The sequence below is a fragment of the Salmo trutta genome, chromosome 14 (genome assembly GCF_901001165.1).
Source record: "Salmo trutta chromosome 14, fSalTru1.1, whole genome shotgun sequence".
NCBI lineage: Eukaryota > Metazoa > Chordata > Actinopteri > Salmoniformes > Salmonidae > Salmo > Salmo trutta.
The window spans coordinates 20,256,510-20,274,047 of record NC_042970.1 but is presented as its reverse complement, the minus strand read 5'-3'; the positions used below and the strand labels follow the sequence as shown (position 1 = coordinate 20,274,047).

General features: G+C 41.9%; 1 protein-coding gene across 1 annotated transcript; it reads left to right on the top strand.

Moving 5' to 3' along the window:
* Positions 1-1,527: 1,527 nt before the first annotated feature.
* LOC115207581 (G protein nucleolar 3 like) lies at positions 1,528-17,276 on the top strand. Its single transcript, XM_029774795.1, has 15 exons — positions 1,528-1,644; positions 1,749-1,789; positions 2,430-2,534; positions 2,662-2,778; positions 2,884-2,967; positions 3,146-3,281; positions 3,386-3,489; positions 3,674-3,818; positions 8,186-8,273; positions 8,355-8,532; positions 8,622-8,764; positions 8,866-9,002; positions 9,098-9,264; positions 16,812-16,986; positions 17,183-17,276. The coding sequence occupies exons 1-15, from the start codon at positions 1,629-1,631 to the stop codon at positions 17,248-17,250; spliced, it is 1,704 nt and encodes a 567-aa protein (XP_029630655.1). The 5' UTR covers positions 1,528-1,628; the 3' UTR covers positions 17,251-17,276.
* The last annotated feature ends 262 nt before the right edge of the window (positions 17,277-17,538 follow it).

The window sequence follows — 17,538 nt, the reverse complement described above, 5'->3', positions numbered from 1 at the left end:
ACGACGAGATGGTCTACAGGGAGGAGTTGAGGGCTCTCGGAGTGTGGTGTCAGAAAAATAACCTCTCACTCAACATCAACAAAACAAAGGGGATGATCGTGGACTTCAGGAAACAGCAGAGGGAGCACCCCCCCTTCCACATTGACGGGACAGTAGTGGAGAAGGTGGAAAGTTTTAAGTTCCTCGGCGTACACATCACAGACAAACTGAAACAGTGCCTCTTCAACCTCAGGAGGCTGAATAAATTTGGCTTGTCACATAAAACACTCCCAAACTTTTACAGATGCACAATCGAGAGCATCCTGCCGGGCTGTATCACCACCTGGTACGGCAACTGCACCGCCCTCAACCGCAAAGCTCTCCAGAGGGTAGTGCGGTCTGCACAATGCATAACCCGGGAGCAAACTGCCTGCCCTCCAGGACACCTAAAGCACCCGATGTCACAGCAAGGCCAAAAAGATCATCAAGGACAACAACCACCCGAGCCACTGCCTGTTCACCCTGCTATCATCCAGAAGGCGTGGTCAGTACAGGTGCATCAAAGCGGGGACCGAGAGACTGAAAAACAGATTCTATCTCAAGGCCATCAGACTGTTAAACAGCCTTCGCTAACATAGAGGTTGCTGCCAACATACAGACTCAAATCTCTGGCTAATTTAATAAATGGATTTAATAAAGGCATCACTAGTCACTTTAAATAACGGCACTTTAATAATGTTTACATATCCTACATTACTCATCTCATATGTATATACTGCATTCTATACCATCTACTGCATCTTGCCTATGCCGCACATCCATCGCTCATCCATATCTACATATTCATCCCTTTACATTTGTGTGTGTAAGGTAGTCGTTGTGAATTTGTTAGATTATTTGTTAGATATAATCGGAACTAGAAGCATAAACATTTCGCTACACTCGCATTAACTGCTAACCATGTGTATGTGACCAATAAAATGTAATTTGATTTGGATGCCAACTGCCGTTAAACTTCATCAAGAAGTAGAACAACATGGTGCTGCAATTGTGGTGGGATTCAGAGCTTCTGAGTAGTAGCAAGGATCAAGGTCTGTCACGCATGTCTCCTTTGCAGAGGCAGTGCAAATAGCTGAAGCAGTGGATGCCCTGCAGCCTGAGAATGAAGGTGTTAAAGAAGGTTCATTTTGTTGTTTGTATTGCCCAAGGGATAGATTGTACTGGCCAAACGAATAATAATAATTAAAAAAAAAAACATTACAGGGAATACTGACTAACTATGTTCCCCCCTCACAAGGCCCCAGAGCCTGTGTAGGGATCTGAGTACATTTTTGAGTAAGGCTATGCATTTTTGTTGACGTTTTTTTAACATGAGTATGTTTTTCCCCGTTTTCACCCCACTCAGCAGGTGGCGGCAATACACCTCATAGGATGTAGTCTGCCATAAACCCCCACAGAAGAAGATGCAGAAGAAATTTAAAAACAAGTTCGCATCGCAGACATGCGGTTTCAGGGCATATAATCTGCAGTTGCATGCGCTTCTTGTCTTTTGGGTTTGCTGAGCTTTTATTTTGAAGAGCGTTAACCTGATGTAGTGATTTGACGTCAGATCCGCGCAATCCATCACCAACCACTCCACATGTGGAATCATGTCGAAGGCCAGAAGTGCGTAAATACATAAATGTTATTTGACTTTGATAGTTTAAAATTTTTATCAACATTGTAGCTTGGATAATGTGTAACTTATTTTGTTGTTCTGGGTTTTGCAGAACAAAAGCGAGCGAAAATACTTTTCCAAGGAAAACAAAAGGTATGTTTAGCTAGCCTGCTTGCTACTCAGAACGTTAGCCAGATTGTAAAGTTAAAACTTAACAATATGTTATTCACAGTCGAACAATTTGTAATAGATTATATTTTAGAACAGCGCGCTGCAAGCCATAATGTTGAATACAATATAATATAATTTGCATTTCACTTGCGTCGCTGGTGAGTATAGTAGTAATACACAAGAGATGCTAATTGCGGCGACTAGCTAAGTTAGCCTGTTGTAACCACATTGGACACAACAGCCAGGCAGCTGACCCCATTTTGGAGTATACTGTACAACATAGATTGCTACAACTTCAGAGAACCTCAGTTTTTGACAAAAACATAGCAAATGACCTGAGAAATGTCTCTGCAGCCCAATATAATACCTTTGTCCGACTTAGATCGTTGGACTAGTAACTGAAAAGGTTACAGGAACTGTTCCTAGGCCGTCATTGAAAATAAGAATTTGTTCTTAACTGACTTACCTAGTTAAATAAAGGTAAAATAAATAAAAATGACGCACTGTACACATTTTGTATACTGTAACCAACTAGTTATAGCTTAACTAACTATAGTTTAACTACTTATGTTATGTTAACGTCGGTGGCCATATCTCATTGGCGTTTTAATTTCAATTGGAGGGCAAAGATGGACAACAGACTCAAGGAGGGAAAATGCATTCAGAGCTGTCCATTGCACGTCATTCCAAAGAGTATGGAAAACCAGAAGAAGTCCGGAAGAAAAGGGTGAACCATGATATACATTTATTTTTATTACAACTGTTATTTTATGTCATGACAATAGCACAATTCTTCTGGTTTGGCAAATGATTTATAGGTATTTAAAATATGTTGCTCTCTTTGCCATGGTCAGCTTCAGGAGCTCCAAGAAAAGCAGAGGTTGTCAAGAGAACGGGAGCAGATGAAGAGGAGAAGTCTGGACAGTTTTCAGAGAGATATTCTAGAGCGACAAAGAGAGTTTGAGCAGAGGGTAATTTAACTCGTGTAGGTTATAGAAAGAGCAGCTCTCCCAATGCTGTTTTTTACATTAAATGAGAAAGCTTGTCATGAGTGTTTTTGTGTTCTCTGATTGCAGGAAACTGAGATGCAGAGTTTAGAGAAGCATGTCAATTTCGAAAATGAGAATTCAAGAAAGGCGTACTACAGGGAATTCAAAAAGGTAACTTTTCATAATTCGAGTCCAATTGTCTGTGAGTGTGCACAGTAGCACGTGTGTAACAACTTGCAGTATTGCACTTGAGTGATACCCATTTATTTACATTACATTTCTCTACCTGTGTGTAGTGCTTACAAGTTATAGTATAACAATGTGTTGTATTCCTTGTTCTGTATAAAAGGTGGTTGAGGCCTCTGATGTGATTCTGGAGGTTCTGGATGCCCGTGACCCTCTTGGCTGCCGTTGTCCTCAGGTGGAGCAGGCTGTCATTCAGAGCGGCACTGACAAGAAAATAGTCCTTGTGCTTAACAAGATTGGTGAGTGTGTGAGCGATTCATTAATATGCATAGTTTTATACATTAGAAAGCATGGTGCCATATTATCTTTAACTGACAAACATGTCTTTCCACTGTACTCTTAGACCTGGTGTCCAAGGAGATTGTGGAGAAATGGATCAAGTACCTTCGCAATGAATTTCCCACTGTGGCTTTCAAAGCCTCAACGCAACAACAGAACAAGAATTTGGTGAGTCAGACTATTCAGAACGGCATATGTAGAACATGGACAGGATAGTTTACCGAAATCAATTTAAGTTCAATAAAATATTGGTTTTTTTACTGTTAAGCAATAAGGACCTATGTACTAGATAAACTGAATTAACTTTTTTCAGTTAGGATCTAGTAACTATACTTATGTTTTCTATTTGCAGAAGCGAAGCAATGTACCTGTTACCCAGGCCACCGCTGAGCTCCTAGGTAGCAGTGCCTGTGTGGGTGCGGAATGCCTGATGAAACTTTTGGGGAACTACTGCCGCAACCTGGACATTAAGACAGCCATCACTGTTGGTGTGGTTGGTGGGTACATTTTAAATGTACATTTTAGTCATTTAACAGACGCTGTTATCCAGAGCTTCTTCAAATCAAAATGTATTTGTCACATGCGCCGAATACAACCGGTGTAGACCTTACAGTGAAATGCTTACTTAAACCAACAATGCAGTTTTAAGAAAATAACTGCCAAAAAGTAAGAGAATTATAACAAATCCTTAAAGAGCAGCAGTAAATAACAATAGCGGGGCTATATACATGGGGTACCAGTACAGAGTCAATGTGCGGAGGCACCGGTATTGAGGTAATATGTACATGTAGGTAGAGTTATTAAAGTGACTATGCATAGATAATATACAGAGTAGCAGCAGTGTAGAAGGGTGGGGGGTCAATGCAAATAGTCTGGGTAGCCATTTGATTAGCTTATGGCTTAGAGGTAGAAGCTGTTTAGAAGCCTCTTGGACCTAGACTTGGCACTCGGGTACCACTTGCCGTGCGTTAGCGGAGAGAACAGTCTTTGACTAGGCTGGCTGGAGTCTTTGACAAAATATTTAAGGCCTTCTTCTGACACTGCCTGGTATAGAGGTCCTGGATGGCAGGAATCTTGGCCCCGGTGATGTACTGGGCCATACACACTACCCTGTGTAGTAGAGGTTGACCGATTAATTAGGGCCGATTTTCAAGTTTTACCGACCATTTTGAATTCCACCGCACCTTCTCCGCTATGCAATCTGGTTTCAGAGCTAGTCATGGGTGCACCTCAGCCACACTCAAGGTCCTAAACGATATCGTAACCGCCATCGATAAGAAACAATACTGTGCTGCTGTATTCATTGATCTGGCCAAGGCTTTCGACTCTGTCAATCACCACATCCTCATCGGCAGACTCAATAGCCTTGGTTTCTCAAATGATTGCCTCGCCTGGTTCACCAACTACTTCTCTGATAGAGTTCAGTGTGTCAAATCGGATGGCCTGTTGTCCGGGCCTCTGGTAGTCTCTATGGGGGTGCCACAGGGTTCAATTCTTGGGCCAACTCTTTTCTCTGTATACATCACTGATATCGCTCTTGCTGCTTGTGAGTCTCTGATCCACCTCTACACAGATGACACCATTCTGTATACTTCTGGCCCTTCTTTGGACACTGTTAACCTCCCACCTACTCAACAGCCAGTGGAATCCCGTGGCGCGTTATTCAAATACCTTAGAAATGCTATTACTTCAATTTCTCAAACATATGACTATTTTACACCATTTTAAAGACAAGACTCTCGTTAATCTAACCACACTGTCCGATTTCAAAAAGGCTTTACAACGAAAGCAAAACATTAGATTATGTCAGCAGAGTACCCAGCCAGAAATAATCAGACACCCATTTTTCAAGCTAGCATATAATGTCACATAAACCACAGCTAAATGCAGCACTAACCTTTGATCTTCATCAGATGACAATCTTAGGACATTATGTTATACAATGCATGCATGTTTTGTTCAATCAAGTTCATATTTATATCAAAAACCAGCTTTTTACATTAGCATGTGACTAGCATTCCCACCGAACACTTCCGGTGAATTTACTAAATTACTCACGATAAACGTTCACAAAAAAACATAAATATTTTAAGAATTATAGATACAGAACTCCTATATGCACTCGCTATGTCCGATTTTAAAATAGCTTTTCGGTGAAAGCACATTTTGCAATATTCTGAGTAGATAGCCCAGCCATCACGGGCTAGCTATTTAGACACCCAGCAAGTTTAGCACTCACCAAAGTCAGATTTACTGTAAGAAAAATGTTATTACCTTTGCTGTTCTTCGTCAGAATGCACTCCCAGGACTTCTACTTCAATAACAAATGTTGGTTTGGTCCCAAATAATCCATAGTTATATCCAAATAGCGGCGTTTTGTTCGTGCGTTCAAGACACTATCCTAAAGGGTAAATAAGGGTTATGCGCCCGATGCGTTTCGTGACAAAACATTTCTAAATATTCCATTACCGTACTTCGAAGCATGTCAACCGCTGTTTAAAATAAATTTTTATGCCATTTTTCTCGTAAAAAAGCGATAATATTCCGACCGGGAAAGCATGTTTACGTTCAAAGAGAGAGAAAGTAAAAGCATGGGATCCCCTCGTGCACGAGCCTCAGTCTGATGGCCCTCTGATCGACCACCATCCAAACGCGCTAAAGTTTTTCAGCCAGCGGCTGGAATTACATCATTCAGCTTTTTCCCGGGTTCTGAGAGCCTATGGGAGCCGTAGGAAGTGTCACGTTATAGCAAAGATCCTAAATGTTCAATAAACAGAGCCAAGAAGCCCAAGGAATGGTCAGAGGGTACTTCCTGTTTGGAATCTTCTCAGGTTTTTTCCTGCCATATGAGTTCTGTTATACTCAGACACCATTCAAACAGTTTTAGAAACTTTAGGGTGTTTTCTATCCAAAGCCAATAATTATATGCATATTCTAGTTTCTGGGCAGTAGTAATAACCAGATTAAATCGGGTACGTTTTTTATCCGGCCGTGTAAATACTGCCCCTTAGCCCTAACAGGTTAACAGCCCTCCAGACGAGCTTCAATGCCATACAACTCTACTTCCGTGGCCTCCAACTGCTCTTAAATACAAGTAAAACGAAATGCATGCTCTTCAACCGATCGCTGCCCGCACCTGCCTGCCCGTCCAGCATCACTACTCTGGACGGTTCTTACTTAGAATATGTGGACAACTACAAATACCTAGGTGTCTGGTTAGACTGTAAGCTCTCCTTCCAGACTCACATCAAACATCTCCAATCCAAAGTTAAATCTAGAATTGGCTTCCTATTTCGCAACAAAGAATCCTTCACTCATGCTGCCAAACATACCCTTGTAAAGCTGACCATCCTACCGATCCTCAACTTCGGGGATGTCATTTACAAAATAGCCTCTAATACCCTACTCAATAAACTGGATGCAGTCTATCACAGTGCCATCCGTTTTGTCACCAAAGCCCCATATACTACCCACCACTGCGACCTGTACGCTCTCGTTGGCTGGCCCTCGCTTCATTTTCGTCGCCAAACCCACTGGCTCCAGGTCATCTACAAGACCCTGCTAGGTAAAGTCCCCCCTTATCTCAGCTCACTGGTCACCGTAGCAGCACCCACCTGTAGCACACGCTCCAGCAGGTATATCTCACTGGTCACCCCCAAAGCCAATTCCTCCTTTGGCCGTCTCTCCTTCCAGTTCTCTGCTGCCAATGACTGGAACGAACTACAAAAATCTCTGAAACTGGAAACACTTATCTCCCTCACTAGCTTTAAGCACCAACTGTCAGAGCATCTCACAGATCACTGCACCTGTACATAGCCCATCTATAATTTAGCCCAAACAACTACCGCTTCCCCTACTGTATTTATTTTGCTCCTTTGCACCCCATTATTTCTATTTTGCACTTTCTTCCACTACAAATCTACCATTCCAGTGTTTTACTTGCTATATTGTATTTACTTTGTCACCATGGCCTTTTTTGCCTTTACCTCCCTTATCTCACCTCATTTGCTCACATTGTATATAGACTTATTTTTCTACTGTATTATTGACTGTATGTTTGTTTTACTCCATGTGTAGCTCTGTTGTATGTGTCGAACTGCTTTGCTTTATCTTGGCCAGGTCGCAATTGTAAATGAGAACTTGTTCTCAACTTGCCTACCTGGTTAAATAAAGGTGAAATAAAATAAAGTCATGAGTGAACAGCAAGTACAGGAGGGGACTTAGCATGCACCCCTGAGGGGCCCACGTGTTGAGGATCAGCGTGACAGATGTGTTGATATCTACCCTTACCACCTGGGGCCTGCCCATCAGGAAGTCCAGGATCCAGTTGTAGAGGGAGGTGTTTCGTCCCAGGGTCTTTAGGTTAGTGATGAACTTTGAGGGCACTATGGTGTTGATTGCTGAGCTGTAGTATATGAACAGCATTCTTACATAGTTGTTCCTTTTGTCCAGTTGTGAAAGGGCATTGTGGAGTGCAATATAGATTGCATCATCTGTGGATCTGTTGGTGCAGTATGCAAATTGGAGTGGGTCTAGGGTTTTTGGGATAATGGTGTTTATGTGAGCCATGACCAGCCTTTTAAGCATTTCATGGCTACAGACGTGAGTGCTATGGGTCGGTAGTCATTTAGGCAGGCTAACTTCATGTTCTTGGGCACAGGGACTATGGTGGTCTGCTAGAAAAATGCAGGTATTACAGACTCAGACAGGGAGAGGTTGAAAATGTCAGTGAAGACACTTGCCAGTTGGTCTGCGCATGCTCGGCGTACAATTTCGAAGGATCATTGCCACGTCATTCCAGACTTTTCAAGCTGGGCAAAGGTTTGAAGTTATGCAATATTTTGGATGGTTTTCTTTTTTGCAGGCTTTCCCAATGTTGGAAAGAGTAGTCTGATAAACAGTTTGAAGCGGGCACGTGCATGCAATGTTGGAGCCACACCTGGTGTAACCAAGTAAGTATAAAACTTTTGGCTTTATTTATGGCTAGGCCTACATGTTCTTCCCTTGCTTGACTAACCTGTGATGGCTTTTAGGTGCCTTCAGGAAATACACTTGGACAAGCACATCAAGCTTTTAGATTGTCCTGGCATTGTAATGGCAACCTCGACGACTGACGCGGCCATGATCCTTCGGAATTGTGTAAAGATTGAGCAGCTTGTAGACCCTCTACCTCCAGTCGAAGCCATCTTAAGACGCTGCAATAAGACACAGGTATCCAAAGATTATTTTAAAGGCACATTCACTGCAATGATGTGACAAATTTCGTCCATGTCATATTATTTCATTTAATTTTTCAATAGATCATGGAACACTATGGTGTTCCAGACTTCCACACAGCTCTCGAGTTCCTGGCTTTGTTGGCGCACCGACAGGGCAAGTTGAGGAAGGGAGGAGTGCCTGATAATGACAAGGCGGCAAAGAGTGTCCTAATGGACTGGACAGGGTGGGTGCAAACTGCAAAAACATTTATTACATCTGAGGTTTTCAAAGCAACACCGTCCCTACCTAATAATGTCCCATTCTGTTTAATTTACGGTCATGTAGGGGTAGGATCAGCTACTTTACACACCCTCCGGAGACGCACACTCTTCCCACTCATATCAGTGCTGAGATTGTGGCAGAGATGGGCAAAGCTTTCGACTGGGAGGAACTAGAGAAGGGAAACCAGGAAGTGCTAGCTGGTAGGATACACACACACATTTGACAGTTACCTAGTAATTGAAAAGTATGTTTGGATAAAAAGAGTGTTTGTGCTAAATGTTTGTTTTTCTTGTAGTGTCGTCTTGCACTGATGTCCAAATGGGTTTCTGCATGGCAACTGCTGGGATGACTCAGGGTGGTCAAGAAGAACCACCTTGTGACCTGGAAATGGAAGGTGGAGCTTTGGATGAGGTTGAGTCCAAGGATGAAACTGAATCCATGGATGATGATCAGGACCCTGAGGTATTGCAGTGCTTTTACTTGACAAGTTAAACGGATTCTGTGGTACTTTTTAGACATTTTTAACTCTTGTGTGGTGATCATGTTTTTGTTATTCACCTAATGTTCGTGGGTCTGGTGGACCCACTACATTAATGGGTTTTTAAAACAGTGCTGTTATCATTTATGTAAAAATACTTTAAAAAATACTGTTGACTTATCGATTACAAGCAATATAGACAGCATACATGGTTAATATTTACCTCTGCTAGATCACATTTATCACTAAAAGCGCAATTAATTTTTTTATTGATCAAATGTTATTTTTGTAAACAAATCAATTATAATCCAGACATGGGTAGAAAAATCATGTTTATCTTGAACAATTATAAATCAAACAAGGTTTTCATCACTTGATGTTTATTGGTTTGAACTGAACAGTTTGGAAGGACAAATTTTACATACTGTATTTTATGGAAATGATAAATGAGCCCAATTGAACACACATTAAGGTTGGTCTACACACCACATGAGGGACAGAGTTCTACTGTGTGTGTGTGTGTTGCAAATGTATTTCTTGCACTTGATGCATGTGTACTTTGTCTTCCTGTCCTTCTTGGGTTCACACACATCACAGTGCTTCTTCTTGTTACTACCAGCTGCAACCTAGAATGATGAAAACACTTAGTTCAGGAATTTTACTAACGTCTCACACACTCACTCACATATATAGTTACAGCAGGCCAAGGTAGGAGAGTCAGACACACACATTCAACAACCTCACTCACACTTACTTCCGGTATTGGCTTTGTTGGTTCTGTGAGACGGACTGATGGGTGACAAGCATCCTCCTCCTGAATCCCCCTCACGATGGCTGCATAAGCTAGGGTCCTTGATCTGCTGCCGCCTCTGGATTTGAGGTCTTGCCAATGCCTTGCCCAGCTCCTCTAGAAAGAGCCGTCTCCTCTGGAGCTTCCCTCTGTTCCAATCTGGGTTCAACGCCATCCAGATGACAAACGTGTTCTACGCCAAGATGTTGAAGAATATCACAGCTGTAGCCAGTCACCATCTTGTCTAAATTGTCCTCCCCTCCTTTTGTGGCATTGTAATCCATTATGATTTGTGGTTTTTGATGTTCCTGGCCACAGATTCTCCCATCCCTATGCAGCGTACTCATGAGTACCACCTTTTTGCCTGCCTTTGGCACGTAGGAGACTAGGGACGTGTCGGCCGTGAACACCAACTTAGAGGAATTGATAGGCCTGTTCTGTGTATTCAACAGCTGAGGTGGAAGCTTTGGCTTGTTTTTTTTCATACTGTTCCTACCATCGTCAGGTGCTCCAGTCCCAGCTTGTGCGAAGTAAAAAAATAAAAATAAAAAGTTTGCGAATGTGATGTTGTGACCACGGAGTCGCTGTGTCAGTTTCAGGACAACCTGCATCCCCTGATTCTTCTCAGGGGCTCCTCTGTCTGGCTTCCTTGTTTACACTTGCATGTTCCACGCATATGATGAAGCAGCATCATTGGCAGCCCGGATCTTGATTCCATATTTTGTGGGTTTATACAGTATGTACTGCCTGAAGGGGCAGCGGCCCCTAAATGGCATAAGCTGCTCATCAACAGTAACGTTGGGCTCAGGGTTGTAAAACAAGGGAAGGCGGTCCACTCACTTGTCCCACACTAACCTGATTGCAGCTAGCTTGTCTCTCTGCCGCGAGTTGGTCTGGTGTCTCGGATAATAAGCGGATAATCCTGGAAATAATGTGGACGTTTTCCAGAGACATCGTTGCACTGAAAAGTTCTCTGCCAGTTTCTGCATCACACAGGGATTCTCCATTGTATCTGAAAACACCAGCAAGGATATGAACCCCAAAGTATGGATGTAAATGAGTTGGGTCCATCTCCTTTCGTCTCTCTCCAAAAACACGCCTTCTCTCCAAATTAGTGCAGTCCAGAATGGTTTTCTGGATGGTGTCTGGGATGACCAGTTCAAAATACTTTATATCCTGCACATAAGTAACCGCCATCTGCGTCGGCCCTGGTTGCATCCTTATCACATTGGCAGCCATGCGGGGTGTCTCATTACTTGGGTAAGAAGACCATTCAGTTTCAAATTTTTTTTGACAACCATATTTCTCCTACTGGGTCAATCTCAACCTCTTCTTTCAAATCACTGTCAGACTCTGAATTGACAGAGACATGATCCTCAAATTCTGAAAATTCTTTGTTTTCCAACGTGTCTTCTCTCTGCAAAAAAATATTTCTAATGCTCTCTGAGCAGAGATTATTTTTGCCATACTGATTGATTGTGGTAAGGAGCCACACATGCAAAGCTATTTGTTGTGTCCCTCCCCTAATGTATACCTGGCTGGGTTAGGGTGTGGGAAAATACAGCTTTTTTACAATGTGTTGTAATAACATTTTGCAGGTTTCCGCAAGACATGAGTTTCACACACTACAAAGGGTAAAGAGTGTGAGAAAAGCGGGAGACAGACAGGTTATTGGTGCTATGTTGAAACAGCAGGCCCAGGGAGGAGGAAGGCAAACCATTTTGAATAAGTTTTACTTGTTTTCACCAACACACACTTTTTATTAACCTCTGGTCCAGTGGACTCTTAACACCACATACAGTACCAGTCAAAAGTTTGGACACGCCTACTCATTCAAGGGTTTTTCTTTATTTTTACTATTTTCTACATTGTAGAATAATAGTGAAGACATCAAAACTATGAAATAACACATGGAATCATGTAGTAACCAAAAAAGTGTTAAACAAATCAAAATATATTTTATGGTCATCAAAGTAGCCACCCTTTACCTTGATGACAGCTTTGCACACTCTTGGCATTCTCTCAACCAGCTTCACCTGGAATGCTTTTTCAACAGTCTTGAAGGAGTTCCCACATATGCTGAGCACTTGTTGGCTGCTTTTCCTTCACTCTGCGGTCCAACTCATCCCAAACCATCTCAATTGGGTTGAGGTCGGGTGACTGTGGAGGCCAGGTCATCTGATGCAGCACTCCATCACTCTCCTTCTTGGTCAAATAGCCCTTACACAGCCTGGAGATGTGTTTGGTCATTATCCTGTTGAAAAATAAATGATAGTCCCACTAAGCGCAAACCAGATGAGATGGTGAATTGCTGGAGAATGCTGGGGTAGCCATGCTGGCTAAGTGTGCCTTGAATTCTAAATAAATCAGTGTCACCAGCAAAGCACCATCACACCACCACCACCATGCTTCACGGTGGGAACAACACATGCGGAGATCATCCGTTCACCGACTCAGCGTCTCAAAGACAGTGGTTGGAACCAAAATCTAATTTTGACAGATTTCCACCGGTCTAATGTCCATTGCTCGTGTTTCTTAGCCCAAGCACGTCTCTTCTTCTTTTAAGTGGCCTTTAGTAGTGGTTTCTTTGCAGCAGTTTGACCATGAAGGCCTGACTCTCACAGTCTCCTCTGAACAGTTGATGTTGAGATGTCTGTTACTTTACTCTGAAGCATTTATTTGGGCTGCAATTTCTGAGGCTGGTAACTAATGAACTGCAGCAGAGAACTCTGGTCTGCCTTTCATGTGGCGATCCTCATGAGAGCCAGTTTCATCATAGCACTTGATGGTTTTTGCGACTGCACTTGAATAAACTTGAAGTTTTCTGTTTTGACTGAACTTCATGTCTTAAAGTAATGATGGACTGTTGTTTCTCTTTGCTTATTTGAGCTGTTTTTAATATGGATTTGGTATTTTACCAAATAGGGTTATCTTCTGTATACCACCCCTACCTTGTCACAACTGATTGGCTCAAATGCATGCAGAAGGAAAGAAATTCCACAAATGTCTTTTTAACAAGGAACACCTGTTAACCTCTCATTTTTCAAGCTAGCATATAATGTCACATAAATCCAAACCACAGCTAAATGCAGCACTAACCTTTTGATCTTCATCAGATGACAATCCTAGGACATTGTTATACAATACATGCATGTTTTGTTCAATCAAGTTCATATTTGTATCAAAACCAGCTTTTTACATTAGCATGTGACGTTCAGAACTAGCATACCCACCGCAAACTTCCGGTGAATTTACTAAATTACTCACGATAAACGTTCACAAAAAACATAACAATTATTTTAAGAATTATAGATACAGAACTCCTTTATGCACTCGCTGTCTGATTTTAAAATAGCTTTTTGGTGAAAGCACATTTTGCAATATTCTGAGTAGATAGCCCAGCCATCACGGGCTAGCTATTTAGACACCCACCAAGTTTAGCCCTCACCAAAGTCAGATTTACTATAAGAAAAATGTTATTACCTTTGCTGTTCTTCGTCAGAATGCACTCCCAGGACTTCTACTTCAATAACAAATGTTGGTTTGGTTCAAAATAATCCATAGTTATGTTCAAATATCCTCTGTTTTATTCGTGCGTTCAAGACACTATCCGAAGGGTAAATAAGGGTGACGCGCCCGACGCGTTTCGTGACAAAGAAATTCTAAATATTCCATTACCGTACTTCGAAGCATGTCAACCGCTGTTTAAAATCAATTTTTATGCGATTTTTCTCGTGAAAAAGCGATAATATTCCGACCGGGAGTCGTTGTTTTAGTTCAAAGACAGAGAAAATAAAAACATGGGGTCGCCTCGTGCACGCGCCTCAGTCTCATTGTCCTCTGATAGACCACTTACCAAAGGCGCTAATGTTTTTCAGCCAGGGGCTGCAAAGACATCATTCAGCTTTTTCCCGGGTTCTGAGAGCCTATGGGAGCCGTAGGAAGTGTCACGTTACAGCAAAGATCCTCAGTTTTCAATAAAGAGAGTCAAGAAGCCCAAGAAATTGTCAGACAGGCCACTTCCTGTAAGGAATCTTCTCAGGTTTTTGCCTGCCATATGAGTTCTGTTATACTCACAGACACCATTCAAACAGTTTTAGAAACTTTAGGGTGTTTTCTATCCAAAGCCAATAATTATATGCATATTCTAGTTTCTGGGCAGTAGTAATAACCAGATTAAATTGGGTACGTTTTTTATCCGGCCGTGCAAATACTGCCCCCTACCCCCAACATGTTAATTGAAATGCATTCCAGGTGACTACCTCATGAAGCTGGTTGAGAGAATGCCAAGAGTGTGCAAAGCTGTCATCAAGGCAATGGGTGGTAACTTTGAAGAATCTAAAATATGTTTTCATTTTCGTTACTACATGATACCCAATGTGCTATTTCATAGTTTTTAATCTCTTGACTATTATTCTGCAATGTAGAAAATAGTAAAAATAAAGAACCCCTGGAATGAGTAGGTGCAACTTTTGACTGGTACTGTATGTAATATGCACTCAATCAATTTATTTCACATGTTCTTCACAGCAAATGAGCCAAGGCCAATGTGTCTCGGGTTGAAAAATAATTAATTGTATCATTTTTCTTTTAGTAAACATTGAAAATGGGTCCCACAGACCCGAACACCAGGCAAGGGTTAAAGTAGCATTTGAGCCGAAAGTCATATGCCGATATGTGCACCACATCATTGCTCTCTCTCGCTCTGCTGTGGGTGCATCATGTGCATCTTGCTTGCTGTCACTCATATGGCGAGGGGCTGAAACTCATTGGCTAATTGAACAATTGAGGGAAAATGTATGGCCCATCACAGCTTCCAGAAAATCACTAGCTTTCAAATGAGGGATTTCGTGGCCAATTGAGGTAAAACAGTAATTCTGCTCATAGATTATGCATGTATGAAGTTGAGAATGACACAAATATTAATTTCCACAGTCTTTAGATATTTTTGTCAGATGTTACTATGGAATACTGAAGTATAATTAAAATCATTTCATAAGTGTCAGGCTTTTATTGACAATTACATGAAGTTGACGCAAAGAGTCAATATTTGCAGTGCTGACCCTTCTTTTTCAAGACCTCTGCAATCCGCCCTGGCATGCTGTCAATTCACTTCTGGGTCACATCCTGACTGATGGCAGCCCATTCTTGCATAATCAATGCTTGGAGTTTGTCAGAATTTGTGGGTTTTTGTTTGTCCGCCTGCCTCTTGAGGATTGACCACAAGTTCTCAATGGGATTAAGGTCTGGGGAGTTTCCTGGCCATGGACCCAAAATATCGATGTTTTGTTCCCCGAGCCACTTAGTTATCACTTTTGCCTTATGGCAAGGTGCTCCATCATGCTGGAAAAGGCATTGTTCGTCACCAAACTGTTCCTGGATTGTTGGGAGAAGTTGCTCTCGACGGATGTGTTGGTACCACTCTTTATTCATGACTGTGATCTTAGGCAGAATTGTGAGTGAGCCCAATCCCTTAGCTGAGAAGCAACCCCACACATGAATGGTCTCAGGATGCTTTACTGTTGGCATGACACAGGACTGATGGTAGCGCTCACCTTGTCTTCTCCGGACAAGCTTTTTTTCCGGATGCCCCAAACAATCTAAAAAGGGGATTCGGAGAAAATGACTACCACAGTTCTCAGTAGTCCAATCCCTGTACCTTTTGCAGAATATCAGTCTGTCCCTGATGTTTTTCCTGGAGAGAAGTGGCTTCTTTGCTGCCCGTCTTTACACCAGGCCATCCTCCAAAAGTCTTCGCCTCACTGTGCGTGCAGATGCACTCACACCTGCCTGCTGCCATTCCTGAGCAAGCTCTGTACTGGTGGTGCCCCGATCCCGCAGCTGAATCAAGTTTAGGAGACGGTCCTGGCGCTTGCTGGACTTTTTTGGGCGCCCTGAAGCCTTCACAACAATTGAACCGTTCTCCTTGAATTTCTTGATGATCCAATAATTGCTTTATTTAGGTGCAATCTTACTGGCATCAATATCCTTTCCTGTGAGGCCCTTTTTTGTGCAAAGCAATGACGACGGCATGTGTTTCCTTGCAGGTAACCATGATTGACAGAAGAACAATGATTCCAAGTACCACCCTCCTTTTGAAGCTTCCAGTCTGTTATTCAAACTCAATCAGCATGACAGAGTGATCTTCAGCCTTGTCCTCATCGACACTCACACCTGTGTTAACGAGAGAATTACTGACATGATGTCAGCTGGTCCTTTTGTGGCAGGGCTGAAATGCAGTGGGAAATGTTTTTTTGCGGGGGATTCAGTTCATTTGCATGGCAAAGAGGGACTTTGCAATTCATCTGATCACTCTTCCTAACATTCTGGAGTATATGCATATTGCCATCATACAAACTGAGGCAGCAGACTTTGAAAATTAATATTTGTGTAATTGTCAACTTTTTGCCACGACTGAACACATTGACACATCCATCCCAAAGCTGGGGGGGGGGGGGTGTATATATATATTTTTTCAACTTAGTAGTTGCCAAAGTCCCTGAGGCAACTCCCCATTTTCATGCCTACTGAACACAACCCAGATGATACCACTTTTACAGTGGTATTATGACTTGTGCTGGGTTCCACTTAAATGCAATTCATCAAAGGACTTTCATCTTAAAACGTGTACAAAACATTTGAGAACACCTGCTCTTTCCATGACATACTGACCAGGTGAATCCAATATTAGGATCGTGGTGTCAGTGTTTTGTAAATGTTGTCTATTTTATTTAACACTAGTTTGGACCTATGACTGTGGAGATAAAAGCACCAAGGGCAAAGACTGGTGGTTCAGTTGATGCTGCTGCCCCCAGGACCCTCGATTTAAAGGATATCTGGAATGTAGACCCTCTTCAGCAGGGCCAAGCACTCGTGGCTGCTGGGAAGAAGAGGAAGAAGCAACAGAAAAGATCTGGTATGTCTTATGTTTTAACATGAAAAATTTGTTGTATAAATCCTTGGTTTGTAGATAACTTGACAACTATATTTTGTTACATTGAGGTTTTTAACTTGGATATGGTTTAGGTGTTTTTGGTCTACCATTACTTCTGTAATTGATAGGTTGATCTGTGAGTTTATACAATTTCTCCATTCTCGCTATTTTCTTTCAGACAAAATTGCTACCAAACTCTCAGACAGCCTGACGACGGCGATGAACTTTGCATTTTCAGATATATGAAAAATAAAAGGTAATTTAAGACAGGGTGTTTTGTTTTTTATTTAGTTCTGTTCAGTCAATATCATCAACCTTATTCACAACATCCCCTAGTGGTAGGCATTATGTGCAATAAAGTATATCAGCATTTACATGTCAAGACTGAGGGTGTGTTGTACCAACATGGATTAACTCTTAAACTGGGTTTAATTAAGGTTTATTTATTAATCTTGTTGCACCAAACTTGAATCCTATTTTTAAATGAATCCCACTTAAACTTATTTAAGAAGGATTAGATTACATTTTGACTTT